We start from the raw sequence: 15,609 nt of genomic DNA, 5'->3' as shown, positions 1-15,609 counted from the left end.
TATGTGGCAGGAGGGAAGGATATGGCAAGACAGGATGGCAACTTTGCTTGTGCATCCCTGGCTAATAGGGGGTTAAAAAAAAGCTGAGAGAACACCTATTTGCAAATTAAAATCTCAGTGTGTTATGCAGTTAGGTACTGTGTGAATAGAAGGCAACTACCTGAGCAGTAAAACAATTCTGCACTCTAAGCTCACTTCAGGTATAAGGTTTTTTTTCTTTTGTTCTTTTTTATTTTTTTCTCCATAATCTCATTTCATCTCCCTACTGGAAATATATTCCAGGTTTGCTGAGTTACAAATTATTTTCTTAAATCACTTTGTGTAGTTGTTTTTTCAGAAGATGGAGAGGTGGTGTTTTTCAGAGGTGGTGTTACTTCCTCTGCTCCAAATAAAGTGCAAGTGCAAATCATCTCATCTAGGTAATTCCTAATGTGGTGATGTGGTGGGTTGGTTTTTTTTTTTTTCCCCACTAAGTCCATTCTGGTTACTGTGGCTTAATTTGGACTTCTTAGAATCAAAGAATCATTTAGGTTGACAAGGACCTTTGGGATCATCATGTCCAACTGTTTCTTGGAGGAAATATGCAGGATACTAGCACTGTGAACCTTCTGGCTGCTTCTTGTGAGAGAGCCATAAAGCTCTGTTGTTGGGTAGTACTAAACAATAAGCAGAAAGCCACACTGCAGTACCCTTCTGCACGGGTTTATTAACTTGCTGTGTCTGGAACCATGGAGGGTTCCAGATGGTGGCCCAGGAGGCAACAGTGAATAGAGGGGCTGTTCCCAGGAGGCGGTGCAGTCATGGGAAGCATGTGAGAGGCATTGACTGGGGCTGCCTGACTGCAGCGTGGAAGAGGGGACCTGGAGAAATTCCATAGAGGACAGATTTTGGTAAGTGATTGTTGTTTGGAGTTAAGGGAAAAAGAGCAAGGAAGTGTTTCTGAACATAACTGTGTGCATTTTTACTTGATGTTGCCTGTGAATATGTTGCATTTTTGATTTCTGCTGGTGTGTTGGAGCATGAGGAAGGGACTCAAGACTTTGGCTTTCCAGTATTGCCTTCCCTCTCCCTCCTAGGCCAGCTAATCTGTTGTGTCCTCCTCTGTTGCAAGAAGAAATTAATATTGCCACTCTCTCTGAGCAGTGCAGATAGGTCATTGGGTGACCAAATGACAACTGCAACAGTGTCCAAATGCAGAGCACTTTGTGAGCCTGTGAGTCCTGTGTCCTGATTTTGAGTGGTCCAAGATTTGCTCTAACTCTTGTCTTGTCCTGTAGTTGTTCTGGGAATAACCGGGCATTCATGAGAGATTGAGGTAACTGAATAAGCCTAGAAGCAACTGACTTGGGTAAGAATTTGGCTTTGTGACAGCACTGAAATGGGGAGATGGACGTAGAGGTCACTTGCATAAACAAAAGTGAGATGAAGTGTTATTTCCAGGGTGGGATAGAAACCAAAGCACACTTTCCTAGATTAGAGAGCAGAGTTTTTAATCACGTTGTCCTGAGTTGGTTTGTTTGGGTGGCTTTTGGTTTTAGTGGTGTGTTCTTTTGGTTGTGGGAGGATTTTTGGTCTTTTTTTTGGTTGTTGTTGTTGGTTGTTTGTGTGGGTTTGGGATTTTTGTTGTTTGGTGTTTGTTTGGGCTTTTGGTTTGGCTTGGTTTGTTTTTTGGGTTTTTTTGTTTTGTTTTGTTTTTTGGTGGTTTTGTTGTTTTTTTTTTTTTTTCTTTTTTTTTTCTTTTTTTTTTTTTTTGTGTTCCAGTGTCCTATCTTCCTGGTCACAGGTTTTCGCCACAATTCTACTAGTGAGTTAAAAACTGAAAACAGTGATATGTAACACATGTATGTACAGCTATTAAACATTTTATTCACTGAAGTCCTGCTGTTTTTTATCTGATCTTAGCTTCTTTCATCTCAGCATGACCTCTCAAGGTCTTGATATAACTGTGCTGTCTACTGTGCTTTCTGTGTGCTGCTTCCTTGCTGTGCAGCATGCTGACACGAGGTATAATTCAGAATTAGAACACTGAAAAGAAGTGGCAGAGCTCTGAGAGGGAGGCACCTCTGCATCACTGCTAAACACTGAGTTTCACTTTTCTTGCTGTTGCGTCCTTTTTGTTATGCTGGTGGTAGGTGAGTGTTTGAGCAAATAGCAAAAATGCACTTTTCTGTTCACCTGGGAGATGATTCCTTAATGCTGAGATTTGAGTAGATTTAGACAGAGTGCAAGCTTGTTCTTAACCGATTTATATGAGCATAGTAACCAGAAATAATATTAGATAGCAATATTGTAACACTGAACAAGTAAAACTTTAATGCTGAAGCCAGTAAAAACTTCAGTCAGTACAAGCTCAGGCTGGTATAAAGTCAAAAGCTTTCTGTGCAGTTTCTCACCCGTCCTACAGATCATAACAGACTGGGGTACCTGCATAGGGTATGAATTGCAAGGCTCACCACTGTACTTTTACCTCAGGAAAAAAAAACAAAACCAGCTTTTGCCTTGACAGAGACTTTTGAATATTCTGATGGTGCCTAAAGGATATGACGAAGCATTTGGTAATATAGAAAGCACGAGGTTGGGTGTGAGAGTAATCAAAACCTGGGAAATTCCAAAGGTATTTAATCAGGTATTGTTAGATTAGGTAGTAGCTTATAACTACTTGCTTGAGTTTCACCTAGAGTAATTGAACACCAGGGTTTTCTGAGGATGGTGTCTTATCAGGCAGAACAATTTATCAAATTTGATGGAATGATGATTGTCTGCAGAGATAGACTTGATTCATCCCCCAGGATAGAGTAATTGGGTAAGAAGCCTGAAGTTTGTATGTGTTTGAGGTTAAATCTAAGGTGTTGTGTTTTTTTCCACTTAGAGTAGTTTTGAGTGCAAGATCTCAGTTATGCACATTTGCATTTGCTCACTTGCATTATGACTGTTTTTTTTAAGACTGCATGCTCAACCAGATGTGATGTGCATGAAAGATGAGAATAGATGATTTGTGTGTGTCTATATATATATATATATATATATATAAAGCCTGTTATATTCCTGAGGGTCTCATGCCTGGAAGAGGTGGTGAATTGCAAAATACTGTAAAGATTTTAAGTAATATATGGGCAATCTTTATTGCTTCTATTCCCTTCTGGCTTTACCCAGGTAGTTGGAACAGTGTAAAAATTCTATTAAGAAATCACACTCTAAGGTAAATACTAGTTCTTCTGGGACTTTCGAATTTAAAATGGCTATCTGTATGTCTGGTTGTGTAAGTCCTGTACTTGGAAACTGTGGTCTAAGTTAACTGAAGATATGACATTAAAAGAAAATTAAAATTAGGACCTGATACTGTATTTTTTTCTTTTTTTTTTTTCCTGTCTTCTGTGATTCTGATGTGATTCTACTTTGTGTACATAGGAGGTAGTGCCACCACCTGCATCTTTGAGTTCACTGTTGACTTGTTGCATAGAAATACAGACACTGTGTACTTTTGGTAAAACCAAGATTTTGAAAAGGCTGTCGTGTAATTGGTGTCCTTCATGAAATGTAAAATCTGCTCCTGGTTAAACTAGTTCTGGAAAAACATCAGTTGCTTCTGTTTAGTAGTAAACTGAAGTTAATCTTTACAAACACATTGAACACATTTAACACATTTTTTAAAATTGTTTTCTTAGGGAAATATTTTCAATACCTCCTCGCTTGGCAGATATTGCCAACTTTGAAGTCTTCATTATCTTTTAAAAGCAGTGACCTACCAACTGTTAAAACTGGTCTATTTTTTTCAAAGAAAAAACTTCAACCAACCACACAACACTCTACTCCCAAAAACCTTGTAAAAGGCTTTCATTTATCTGATAAGTTTCCTATTGGCTTCTCTTTTTTTTTTCTCTTCTTTACACTTGTATGATTTTTTTGCTGTCAGGTATTGGGCTATTTCTCAGGTGCTTTTACTCCAGTGTTTTGGAGAAGGGAGAAGAGAGTGATGTTTGTGTCTCACAATCACTTTCTTGGTTCTTTCCCTGCAGTGGACTGTTGGAGGTTCTAAAAACAAAAAAAAGGGAAAAGCGGGTAAGGCAGAGAAGAAAGGAGCCATGAAGAGACAGATGAACAAAGCTGCCTCTTCTGGCAGCTCAGATAAAGACAGCTCAGCTGAGAGCTCGGCACCTGAAGAGGGTAAGATAACACATGTGCATTTATTTAGTGTGATTCCAAGTGAACTTCTCTTTTGTGCACCCTGAAGAGAAATGTTGCATGGTGATGTTGAAGACCATCTTCAAAGACTTTTTGTTGTGTAACGTTACAGTCAGGGTAACTTTTAAATTTACTGTGGCTTAAAGTAATTCAGTGTAGCATTGCTGTGAGCACTCCATTGCAACTGCAAACTAAATGCTGTTTCAGCTGAAGAATGAATGACATTTCATTGCTTGACTTTCTCCTGGAAAATGCCTTGCTTCCTTCTAGCATGTCCTATCTACCCATGTGGGTAGCAGTTTTGATTCTCATTGATGTATTTTCCTGTCCCAAACTTCTTGTGATAAAAAAGGGAAAGGTGCATAGTGTTTGTGGTGCAAATAGGAGCCTATCTTGCATGCATTTTCTCTGAATTGGAATTCTTGCACATTTATACTGACACAGAAGAAGAAAAATCATTCTATAACTTCGTCAGAATTTTTACATTAATATTGAATACATTTCAGTGGTGGGCAAACTTCCTGTCTTCTGTTTTCATCATGCCCATGAAGGTTTGCAGGTGCTTACTTGCAATTTCCATTGATACTAAAAAGGAAGTTAAGAAAGTATATGAAGGAGATTACAGTTTTAAGTGTACCAAGCACAGCAGATACAGGCAAAGGCATGGAGTGACTGCACCTGTATATATTAGTGATTACAAATCAAGGGTTTTCACAGTGTGAGCTTGCAAAGCTGGAAGTTTCCAGAAATACGAATACCAGAATGGAAATGAAAGAAGGAATCCTAATGGCCTGCTTTCATAATTCAATGTAATTTAGTCAATTAGATGAGATAATCAAAGCTCTTGGACTTGGATCAAGTTTAAAGGTAGTGTTGCCCAATACTACTGGGGAGTCAGCTGTTCCCTAAACCCTGTGTAGCTGGGAGGGCTTCTTACAGTAACAGGGCTTGTTACAGTGTCAGGACATTGCCAGCCCTGAGGGTATTGGTTTCAACTTTATCTCCTGGTGTAGCAGTTCATAGTATTGCAGTCTTCACGTGACTAATTTTGGTCCTTCAGGTTGCTATAATGGGGTGGTTAATGTGCAATTCTCTGGTGGTTGATCATGGTGTTTGAAGTGTGTGCACAAATTCATGGCTGTTTAAGCAACTTGTCAGGGACATAAGCATATAGGCATAGAAGTCTAACTTTAGGACTGCAACACATTACTAAAAAGCCTTTTAAATTTGTTAGTTCTACTAAGAATTTTTAATTATAACCCAGTTTGTATTCAAATGTAGTACCACTCCTTTTATAATTTTTTTAGCATACATATATTATGGTAATTTCAACTTGGTCTTAATTTTCATTATATGTATGTTTTTAGTATAGTGGAAGACAAGTGTAGAATTAATTCATGTTATCCCTTGCTAATATGCTATAACGAAGTGGTTGGGCTTTGCCCCAGCTGAATCTCACTACCTTATATTTCTGATTTAGGAGAAGTCTCTGACTCAGAAAGCAACAGCTCCTCATCTAGCTCAGATTCAGATTCTTCATCTGAAGATGAGGAATTCCATGATGGATATGGAGAAGACCTGATGGGAGATGAAGAAGACCGAGCTCGACTGGAACAAATGACTGAAAAGGAGAGAGAGCAGGAACTGTTTAACCGGATAGAGAAGAGAGAAGTGCTAAAGAGAAGGTGAATTTTATATCTGTTGATATTTGGTAGCAAATTCTTAAAGGCTACATAGAGAGTATGCTGACTCTGCTCTCTCATTTAAGGTCCAAGCATTCAGCACTGTTGAGTGAGTTAAGCTTGATTGTATATTGTTTTGTAACTACTACTGTCCCTGTAGTAGTTAAGAAGCACACAGCGGGAGTTCTGCATATTCTTGTAGAAGACAGTATCTAAAAGTTTCTCAGCTGTTCTATGCATGGTTCTATCAGCTACCCTTGTAGTTATGTTACTGCTCCACGGGTTAGATGCCAGAAGGCCTGTTTTTTCTTCATCTTTTTTGTATTAACTGTCATGTGCTGATGCTTTAGAAAAAGGCAAACAAAGCATAAGGTGTACATGAGTTTCTGAAAGTTTTCAGAAAACTGTGGTGAAGCACAGATCAGTGTTAGGGTTGCCTATATATGGGTGTGAAACTGGTTTGGGTCCTAATAGAAGGTAGAGATACTGAAATAATGAGGAGCGGTGTTGGATATGTCCTTTTCATGGAATCTTTTGTGGATTTCTACCTTATGTACTGTTTTCTTGTTTGTCTGTAGCTGTTACACTGTCCAGTCAGGCAGCTTCTTTATAGTAAAGGTATTTTACTTCCCATGTGTCTTAATCAAAAGGATTTGGCACGTATGGGACAAGGTTTCTCGAGTTTCTTTCTTCTTTAGTGCCTTCTCTTTTCTCACTTGCTGAGAAATTTCCCTAGAGGACTGACATCTCTTGAGTAAATCATGTCAATACAAGCGACTGCCAAACTTTATTTGTCCAAGCCATAGCTAGAGCACTGCCTGCCTGCCTTGATTTTAACACCACATTCAGAATCTTACGTGGTCTGCTGCTCTCCTCAAAGGGATCAGAATGATTGTAAGTTTGGATTTAGACCATGTAGAAGGACATCATACCTTTCAAATTTTACTCTCTATTTCATGGTAACTGAATGTCTCTGTTTTAGAATGAATGCTGGAGAATACTTGATACAAACAAGCTAAACAATCAAAGCTTGAGTTACTGATTGAATCTTAAAAGAATTTGTGCTGTTCTGTGTAAAGTCTTGGCAGTTAGAACTAAGGGGGTGGTGGGGTAGTCATTTATGTTAAGTTGAATCTTTCAAAAGCTCTTTGTATGCACATTATACTGTAAGTTCATTTTTATTACATCAGACATTGCATCTGATATAATGCCTGTGTCTTGTGTGTCGTGCTTCATGTTAAAGGCATAAAGGGTAATGAGCTCATCTGACACTTCAGTTTGTTGTCTATAAAATCCAGGTGTAAAGGACTGAAGAAGAATAGACTGTGTAATGTGCATGTGGATAACACATTTTGAATTTCAGTTATTGGAAGCTATTTTTTTTCTTGTGTATGTCCATATGCACACTTCACTAAAGCAGTGACCAGTCCAGGGTGCAGTGGAATCTCGGTCATGAGTCTGTTCCATTGAAATTACTACTCTTCTGAATTCAGTGGCTGAAAATAAGACCATCAGGGTGATATATTTCATGAAGGCAGACATGGAAGTGCCTAAATTCTTCTGCAGAAACTGAGTCTGATAAGAATTCAGCTGCTGAAGCAGGAATCGAAACGTTGCAGTCATTCTTATACAAACCAGTGCCAGTAAAAAGATGAAGTTTAAGCACGAAAAAGTTAGCATGATAGTGGCTCTAAATAAAAAAAAAAACCTTTAGCTGTTTAGGTTCAAATTATGTGAAATAGCCACATGATTTTAGAGTTGGAGGCAGTATGCAACGATCGCTGCACTGGCAAAGAGAAAGATGGAGTAAGGGCATATTTCTGTGGAATAGTAATGTCTAAATGGTCTCATCAACCCTTTAGGTTAGGTCTCTGTAGGGTTGCACTTGGTGTGCTCAGCTTTTCTTTATTTTCTTGGGGAAGGGAGGGGATAGGAATAGGGGACAGGATAGCATAAAAGGGACAAGCAGTTGAAGTGTTTCTTGCAGCCTAATAGCAATTGTGATAGCATTTGAACAATCCTTTGCTCTCTCAGGAAGAGCATTCTTTCATACATTCTTTTTGTTCCAATAACTTCTACTAGATTTGAAATCAAGAAAAAACTAAAAACAGCAAAAAAGAAAGAAAAGAAAGAGAAAAAGAAAAAGCAAGAGGAGGAGCAGGAGAAGAAAAAACTCACACAGATCCAGGAATCCCAGGTAGGAAATGAAACTGTTCTTGGTAATAAACCCTTTTCCCTTGGTGAAAGGAGACAGGGTATGGCCTCTCTACCCTTAATGTTTTCCCTTAATGTCAAACAGTGTAGTAAGCAGATCAGAATTTAATTAATTTGTATTCTCAAGCTATCTTCAGTTTTTCCAGTTCATATAAGGAAGTTAACATCTTTGGCCTATTGAGGGTTGCACTGATACTACTTTAATGAAAAATACAAAGTTGGAACTATGTCTGCAGGTGCTGTGATAGCCCTCCCATATCAGAAAAGGAAAGCAAGCTTTTACAGTTCCTTTAACCAAACTTCTGTCCTTCAGTCTGAAACATTCCATACATGCTCTTCTTGAAAAGTTTGAGAGAGCAGACCAAAAACTGCTCAACTGTCATATTATTTTGCATGCACATACATACAGTGGCAAAGATGCTCTTCTTGCAGGGATGCCAAGGAAAAGCTTGAATGCCAGGAGGAGCAGAAGTAGTTCTATAGGTTTTCCACCTCCAGTAAAAAGAGGACAACACTAGTTTTTGGGGCCAGGCCTATGTAACTGAACTGTGGTTTCAAATAGTGAAGATCCTGCCATTAATATAGAGTCAGGGCAGGTAGGCTCCCAGAGTGGGGTGGGATTCATCTTGCCTAACTTCAGCCGTCTAAGAACCAGTTGATTGTTTACTTTTTGTTGCCTATTGTTTTGTACAATGGAACAGGGCATCTTCAGCTGACAATTCACTGTGTTATTTTCTAGTGAAACAGATGTTTAACACCTGAAATCAAATTGGGTGAAATGAGTTCCCCCTTAGGCACAAGTTGAGCGGAATGAATCACATTTCCCTACTCCCTCAACTCCATGGATGTATGTGTGTATATACTTTAATAGCCATTTATAATACACAAAGTGTACTTGCAAATACATATATGCATGTGTAAAAGGATCTTATTTAGAGTTCTTTTACAGTGTCTTGCAGAAATTACTTCAACTTAGCTGAAATGAGTCTTTTATGCTTATTATAGAGGCTGCTTTCTCTATAGAGATAGACCTGTTAGAAATGGAAAACAGAAGAAGACTTTAAACATTTAAGATTTGAATCCATCTTGCAGATTTTACAAGCAACTTTATTTCTGCTTTAAGTATTTTTTAACATAACTTTTTTCTTTGGTACTAAATGAAAACTAGTGCTTTGATTTGGCCTTGCAGAAGCAGCAAATGAGAAGACTATTCATCCAGTTTTTCCTCGTTACATGTTAGTTGCTGGATTACTTCTGTTTTATTTCTCTAGTCATTTTTTAACTTAAAGGAGGAATTTTGAGACTAAGACTTGGTAGCAAAAATGGTGAACTATAAATATGTTCATTATTTTTTATATGAGGCAAAATAAAGAAATATGCTCCAGATTGATTTCCCTCTCTAACTTCCATAAAAATGAACTGGAAAAAAATTATTTCAAAAAGGAGTATGTTAGTAATTTCTATTTGAAAAATTTTCAAAGTATGCAAACAAATCTTTGTTTTGATGCTTTTCAACTTATGGATTGATGGTGTTGAGGGATTTTCTGTATATGTTTTTAGGTCATGTCACATAACAAAGAGCGGAGATCAAAGCGGGATGAAAAGCTAGACAAGAAATCTCAGGCAATGGAGGAGCTAAAAGCAGAAAGAGAGAAAAGGAAGAACAGAACAGGTATGAAAGGATGTTGCTCTTGCTACAGTTTTTGAGGCATTATTGCAGCTTTCTGATAGCACTACTTCCTGTTTCAAATTAATGCAACAATCCTACACCTTGGAGTGAATGAATTCCATGTCTTTTCATTGGTCTTTGCCCAACACGACCTGCTAGGGTGATATTTGGCAGTTCACCACTGATGGAATATTCCTCACCCCTACCCCTCCCTAGAGTGGTCTAAAACCAGAACTTTCATTGCAGTCCACTGAATGGCTCTTCGTAAGGTTTAGTTAATGTTTTGAATTGGTCACTTAGATTCAGGTTTTTAATCTCTGAATCATTCAAACTCCTACTTATTGTGCTTGTGATAACCTGTCTACATTTGCTTGTTTCTTCACTGACACATCATCTTGGCCATCTTGCCACTGACTTTTGATGCGACCATTTTTTTTTTACTCTACTGGATTTTATTGTAATCCTCTCCAAACATGAGGTTTTTATCTTTTTCCTTGTAAAATAACCATGAGCTTTCTGATCATAATAGTTTTTTTCTTGTATATCCAGTTGTTGCACCTATCTTGAATTACTGTGTGCAGTCAAGTTGGGAGACTGAAAATAAGTACAACTGAGGTTTAGGATGATTTTAAATACTTCGTGTATATGCAAAGAGAGAAGTCAATGAAGTGCACAGCTTACTAGTAGATTTGAACATGTGCCACCTGTATCTAGTGTAAAATTAATACCTGTCTGCCTCTTGGATTTTTTTTAAAGCAATTAAGGTTCAGCTCTTACAGGGAAGCATTTCATAAAATATTCATAGCTTGCTTTTCCTTGTTCTTGGTCCTTCCCCCAGCTGAATTGCTTGCAAAAAAACAGCCATTAAAAACTAGTGAAGTATACTCTGATGATGAAGAGGAGGAGGAGGATGATAAGTCTAGTGAGAAAAGTGATCGCTCATCCAGATCATCATCCTCTGATGAAGAGGAAGAGTAAGTAGTAAACACTGGGCTATGATTACTTGTAAGTATGTTCAAAAATAGAGATCTACTTTGGGTAGACACATGCTGTTCTAGAGGATTGTTTGGGGCAGTTCAGTGTCTCTAAAGTGTTTTTGCCTCTTGGCACAATTGCATTGCTCAGATTTGAGTCCTTGGCACTATATCATGGTTCAGGGGACTTTTTACCTTGGGAGGGTTTGCAACTTCAGTTCCCAGCTGTCAGGTTTAGCCCAAATTACACTGTTCTTTACTGATCTGTTTATCCTGCAATTCAGCAGCTTATCTTAAAACATTAGTCTATAAAACTGCCTTGGTGTGTGTCTTTCTGCTTTCTGGTAGCAGGGGCAGTATTTAATAAGTCTAGGACTTCACGTTAAGCCTTTTCCTGAGTGTTAAATTCACACATCTACAGTCAACTAGTGCATGATGAATTATTCCTTTTACTGGTAATTTAAATAGTGCTCATGCTGCACCTTACTCAGGACCCCCTTTTTGGGTTTTGATTATGTCTCTACTTTTTTTTTATTCCCTCTCACGTTTCCCAAATCAGGAAAGAAGAAATTCCTCCCAAGTCCCAGCCAGTGTCCTTGCCTGAAGAACTGAACCGAGTACGGTTGTCGCGGCACAAGCTGGAACGCTGGTGTCACATGCCCTTCTTTGCCAAGACAGTCACTGGCTGCTTCGTCCGTATTGGCATCGGCAATCACAACAGTAAACCTGTTTATCGGGTGAGTTTAGCTCGGAGGGATTTAGTTCTTTTTTGTGTGCTGTAATAAAATATTTGCAGCTTATCAGGTGTCAGGTACCAGTGACTGTTTGACTGATAAAAAAAGATTGCTTATAACCAGAAATGTAATTGCTGCCAATGAGGTGGAGGAGACTGGTTTAAGAATAAATAAATCCATCACCACCTAGAGGAGGAGATAAATTCAGTGAGAGAGAGTGACTACTAACAAAGCCTGATCTTCCAGTTTTGGTTCATGTTGTATTGCAGACTAGAGTTCCAGACTCTGCTTAGACCAAGGAAGGATGAGTAAGATTCATTCCTTATTTCTTAGACTGTTCTCAAGTTATTGTGTGGTGTTGACTTTTTTTACAAAGTTTTTAGTACACCCCTGTGCCTCCAGAAGAGACTGTCATTGAGAACACAGTTTTGTTTTTCTGTTTCATTGTTGTAATCATAGGATACAATAATAGTCTCTAAAATTGCCTTAAAAAGGCCCCCAGAAGGGTTGTGTTTAGTATGTGAGCAGCAATAGTGTATTTCATTTGAAACATATGTTTACCCAAACCAACATTATTTGAGAAGGAAATAGGAAAGGTAGGAGAGTGTACACTATTTGGTCAGGAAGGCAGAGCTGAGAAGATAAACTGCATCAGGCATTCAGATGGTATAATTTATTAACTCAAAAAATAAGTATGAAGCAACTCATTCAGTACCTGATAATGTATACTGAAGAGTCTTGCTTTCCTTGATCTGGTTAGAATTGTTAGCTAGATTAAGGTTTTTTATTTCTAGTGAAAAGGCTTGAATATTCCAGATACATTCCAGGAACATGAAAAAAAAAACCCTCTTTTGCATCCTTCTTCTCATATATTTTACTCTGTGATACAGGTTGCTGAAATAACTGGTGTGGTAGAGACTGCAAAGGTTTACCAGCTTGGTGGCACACGGACAAACAAAGGACTACAGCTGCGGTAAGATACTAAAGGAATCCTCTTTAGTTCATAAATCAGTGTCCTTTTCCTAGCAAATAATGGTCTGTGTGGAATTTGGAGGTGAGAACTGAAAAGTAGACTTACCCTTGTCATGCTACTTAATGCTACAATGTTTGGATTGGGTTTATTTGTGGGTTTTTTTTTCCCTCCTTGAGCATAATGGAAATTATAAAATACCCCAAAAATTTCATGTAGGGAGTTATGATTATGTTGACATGCGGTTGTTTATTTTTGTACTTCTTTAATCAGATTACACATATAGATCCAGCGTCACCACTTTACACCATCACAAGGGGATGTTTTACATTGTATTGTTGCAGGCATGGCAATGATTCACGCGTATTTCGCTTGGAGTTTGTCTCAAATCAGGAATTTACTGAAAGTGAATTTATGAAGTGGAAGGAAGCAGTAAGTTTGCCAGACTTTAGTTTCTTCTTAGCAGCCTTCTGCCAAGCAGACTTTAAGTGAAAAATAATTCTGTCTTGTGTTTAGATGTTCTCTGCTGGGATGCAGCTACCCACACTAGATGAGATAAACAAGAAGGAAGTGTCCATCAAAGAAGCCCTTAACTACAAGTTTAATGATCAGGACATTGAAGAGGTAAATGGTGCATTATAGTGAAGCTGTGTCAGTGCTTAAAAGTGACAGGAATTCATGCAGTAGCAGTTACAAAGCAAAATGATCATGGTATTTGCTTTCCAAGAAGGAAGTAAAAGGCTCAAAAGGAAGTTTCATGACTGGATAAAGTAGCTTGGTCATCCTACTGTTGTTTTGTGTTCACTCCTGCTTTTCTTCATCGTTTGTGCCCTGTTATCTCCTCTTGAACTTGTGTTGCATATCACTGAACTCCCGAGTATGGCAACTTAGTTGCCATGTTCTGAAAAACTTGACAGCATCATGGTAGTTGCATTTATCACAGGTTTTGCAGTCTTGTACTTGCTTGGTACTGACCGAAGGTGATTAGCCTCAGACTTTTGTAGGTAGTGAGGAGAATGGAGCTTTAACTCATTACCAAAGGCACAAACTAGAAAACAGAACCATCAGAGCATATGTCAAATTCAGTGGCAATAAATAAATTTCTTAGGTGATACTCATCTGTTGCTTCTAATGTTCAAGTACTGAAAAAGAGATTTCGTATTTGCATATTCATGTTGTTTCCTCTGCATCTTACAGATTGTGAAAGAGAAGGAAAGGTTCAGAAAAGCACCTCCAAATTATGCCATGAAGAAAACTCAGCTATTAAAGGAGAAGGTGAGAGATGAGATGATGTCTGCAAGTCATCACTTAATGCAGTCTTTGATTTCAAAGAACTGGAGCTCATCTGGATTGGCAGAGGTCAGCAGTAGGCTCAACTGTGAGCCTACTGTGCAGCTGGAAGGTGGTTCTCAAGGTTCATTGCTGGGATCACAATACTCAGTATCCAGTCAGCTACTGCACTCCTTTTGTTTAAATTGTTGGCAATTGCCCCTGTCTCTTCTTGTGTCTGTTAAACAAGGTCTTAGACTGGTCTAAGAAACTTTTCCTTTTTTCTTATTTTTTTATTTTTTGGGTTTTTTTGGGTCCATTTTGTTGTTTTTTTTTTGTTTTGGTTTTGTTTGTTCTTGTTTTTAGAGTACTTCATAATAATGTTTGGAAGTGGATTTCCTTTTCTTATTTGAAGCTAGGAAAAAAAGAAGTTGTGTTATATTTTTTACTCAGGGATAACTGAATTGTCACTTTATGCCTGGTAATTTCTATTGAAAAAAAAAAGAAGTGACTGAAAGGCTTACTTGCTACAAACTGTTTTTACCTGTAGTCTTCCTGGAACAAGTAGACCTAACAGTGCATAAAAGCCAAAGCCAAGAAGTGAAGAAAACAAGCAGTCTTAAGTATCTCTGAAGATAGGACTGCACAAATAGAACCATAATTTTTTGTCTTTCTCGAGACGCTAAAGCTTCATATACAGTAAAACCCAAGAGTTTGTATTGATACACATTTCTTGGTTCCTTGGTTTAACTGTATTTTTGGGGTCACTACTTTGCTATTCACGAACATGTAAACTCTGTCACAGGGAGTAGTGCAGTTGCTTTTTGTTGTCACCAGGTGGCACAATAAGCTGTTGTCGTGCCTCAGGGGACTCTCTGCTCCCTGAAGTAAATGGCAACTGGCAGTTGTGGAAATAATTCCTTTCCTGATGTGCTACATGGGATGTTAAGTTTTATTAAAACTTGTAACTTAAGTCATCTAACTGACTTGTCCTTCTTATTCTGGGACTGGTGTTCCTACATTCTCCTTAGTGTAAAGGTTTTCAGAGTTCTTCAGAATAAGAAATCCAGTTTTGCCTTGAGCTGTAAGGAAAGCATAGGTCTTTGTTGTACTCTTACCATGCAGGGAAGAACATTCACGATTGGAGTAGGGTTGGCTGACTGATTCACGGGTATATCCATTGTCTCCCTGAGTAATTCTGGGTAGAGAGTAGTGCCTAATGAGTTGCTTTTTGATTGAAGGCTATGGCTGAGGATTTGGGGGACCAAGATAAGGCCAAGCAGATTCAAGATCAGCTTAATGAACTTGAAGAGAGAGCAGAGGCTCTGGATCGTCAACGAACAAAAAATATTTCTGCAATCAGGTAAGAACTACCTATTGGGAATTTCCTTTCTTAAATAGTATCAAACAATATTTTAAAAAGAGAAACTAATGCATTAACAAATTAACTGCAGGATTTTGTTTCTTTTTTCCTGTACAGTGTGTTAATGTGTAATATAATGACTCTGTTAGTGCTTGTCTATCTTCACTTTCTTTGTCTATCTTTCACTTTCTGTCTGTCCTGCAGTTAAAACTGTCAAAAATGTAAACTCTCTTCTATATACCCCATGGGCAGTTGCGTTGCAATAAGAGTAATTTGTGGTCAGAATGAAGCTGCAAGAATGCTTTCAGCTGTTTTGCTGTGTAGGGACTGATAAATGACAGTCACTTTCTTTTTCCTTTTTTTCCATTCTGCAGTTACATCAACCAGAGAAATAGAGAGTGGAATATCGTTGAGTCTGAGAAGGCTCTTGTGGTAAATAGTGCTGAATTAATACTTTTCTACAAGTAGAGATGAAATGATGCAAAGAGGGATAATTGCATGGCAATGTCACTAATATTTTTAAATTATCTGTAAAATCTTTCATATAGGCAA

The 15,609-nt window shown here is 38.2% G+C and overlaps 1 protein-coding gene across 1 annotated transcript in view; it reads left to right on the top strand.

Moving 5' to 3' along the window:
- The window catches only part of RTF1 (RTF1 homolog, Paf1/RNA polymerase II complex component), a 29,335-nt gene that overhangs the window by 7,289 nt on the left and 6,437 nt on the right, over positions 1-15,609 (top strand). The window contains exons 3-14 of the mRNA XM_053979334.1: positions 4,017-4,164; positions 5,663-5,867; positions 7,947-8,061; positions 9,639-9,750; positions 10,586-10,721; positions 11,281-11,458; positions 12,346-12,428; positions 12,770-12,857; positions 12,942-13,049; positions 13,623-13,700; positions 14,936-15,057; positions 15,432-15,489. Of these exons, the coding sequence (XP_053835309.1) occupies positions 4,017-4,164; positions 5,663-5,867; positions 7,947-8,061; positions 9,639-9,750; positions 10,586-10,721; positions 11,281-11,458; positions 12,346-12,428; positions 12,770-12,857; positions 12,942-13,049; positions 13,623-13,700; positions 14,936-15,057; positions 15,432-15,489 (1,431 nt within the window). The remainder of the gene's footprint in view (positions 1-4,016; positions 4,165-5,662; positions 5,868-7,946; positions 8,062-9,638; positions 9,751-10,585; positions 10,722-11,280; positions 11,459-12,345; positions 12,429-12,769; positions 12,858-12,941; positions 13,050-13,622; positions 13,701-14,935; positions 15,058-15,431; positions 15,490-15,609) is intronic.

The sequence above is a fragment of the Vidua macroura genome, chromosome 6 (assembly GCF_024509145.1).
Source record: "Vidua macroura isolate BioBank_ID:100142 chromosome 6, ASM2450914v1, whole genome shotgun sequence".
Taxonomy (NCBI): Eukaryota; Metazoa; Chordata; class Aves; order Passeriformes; family Viduidae; genus Vidua; species Vidua macroura.
Note: the sequence above shows the minus strand (reverse complement) of the source record. Positions and strands in the feature narration are given on the sequence as shown.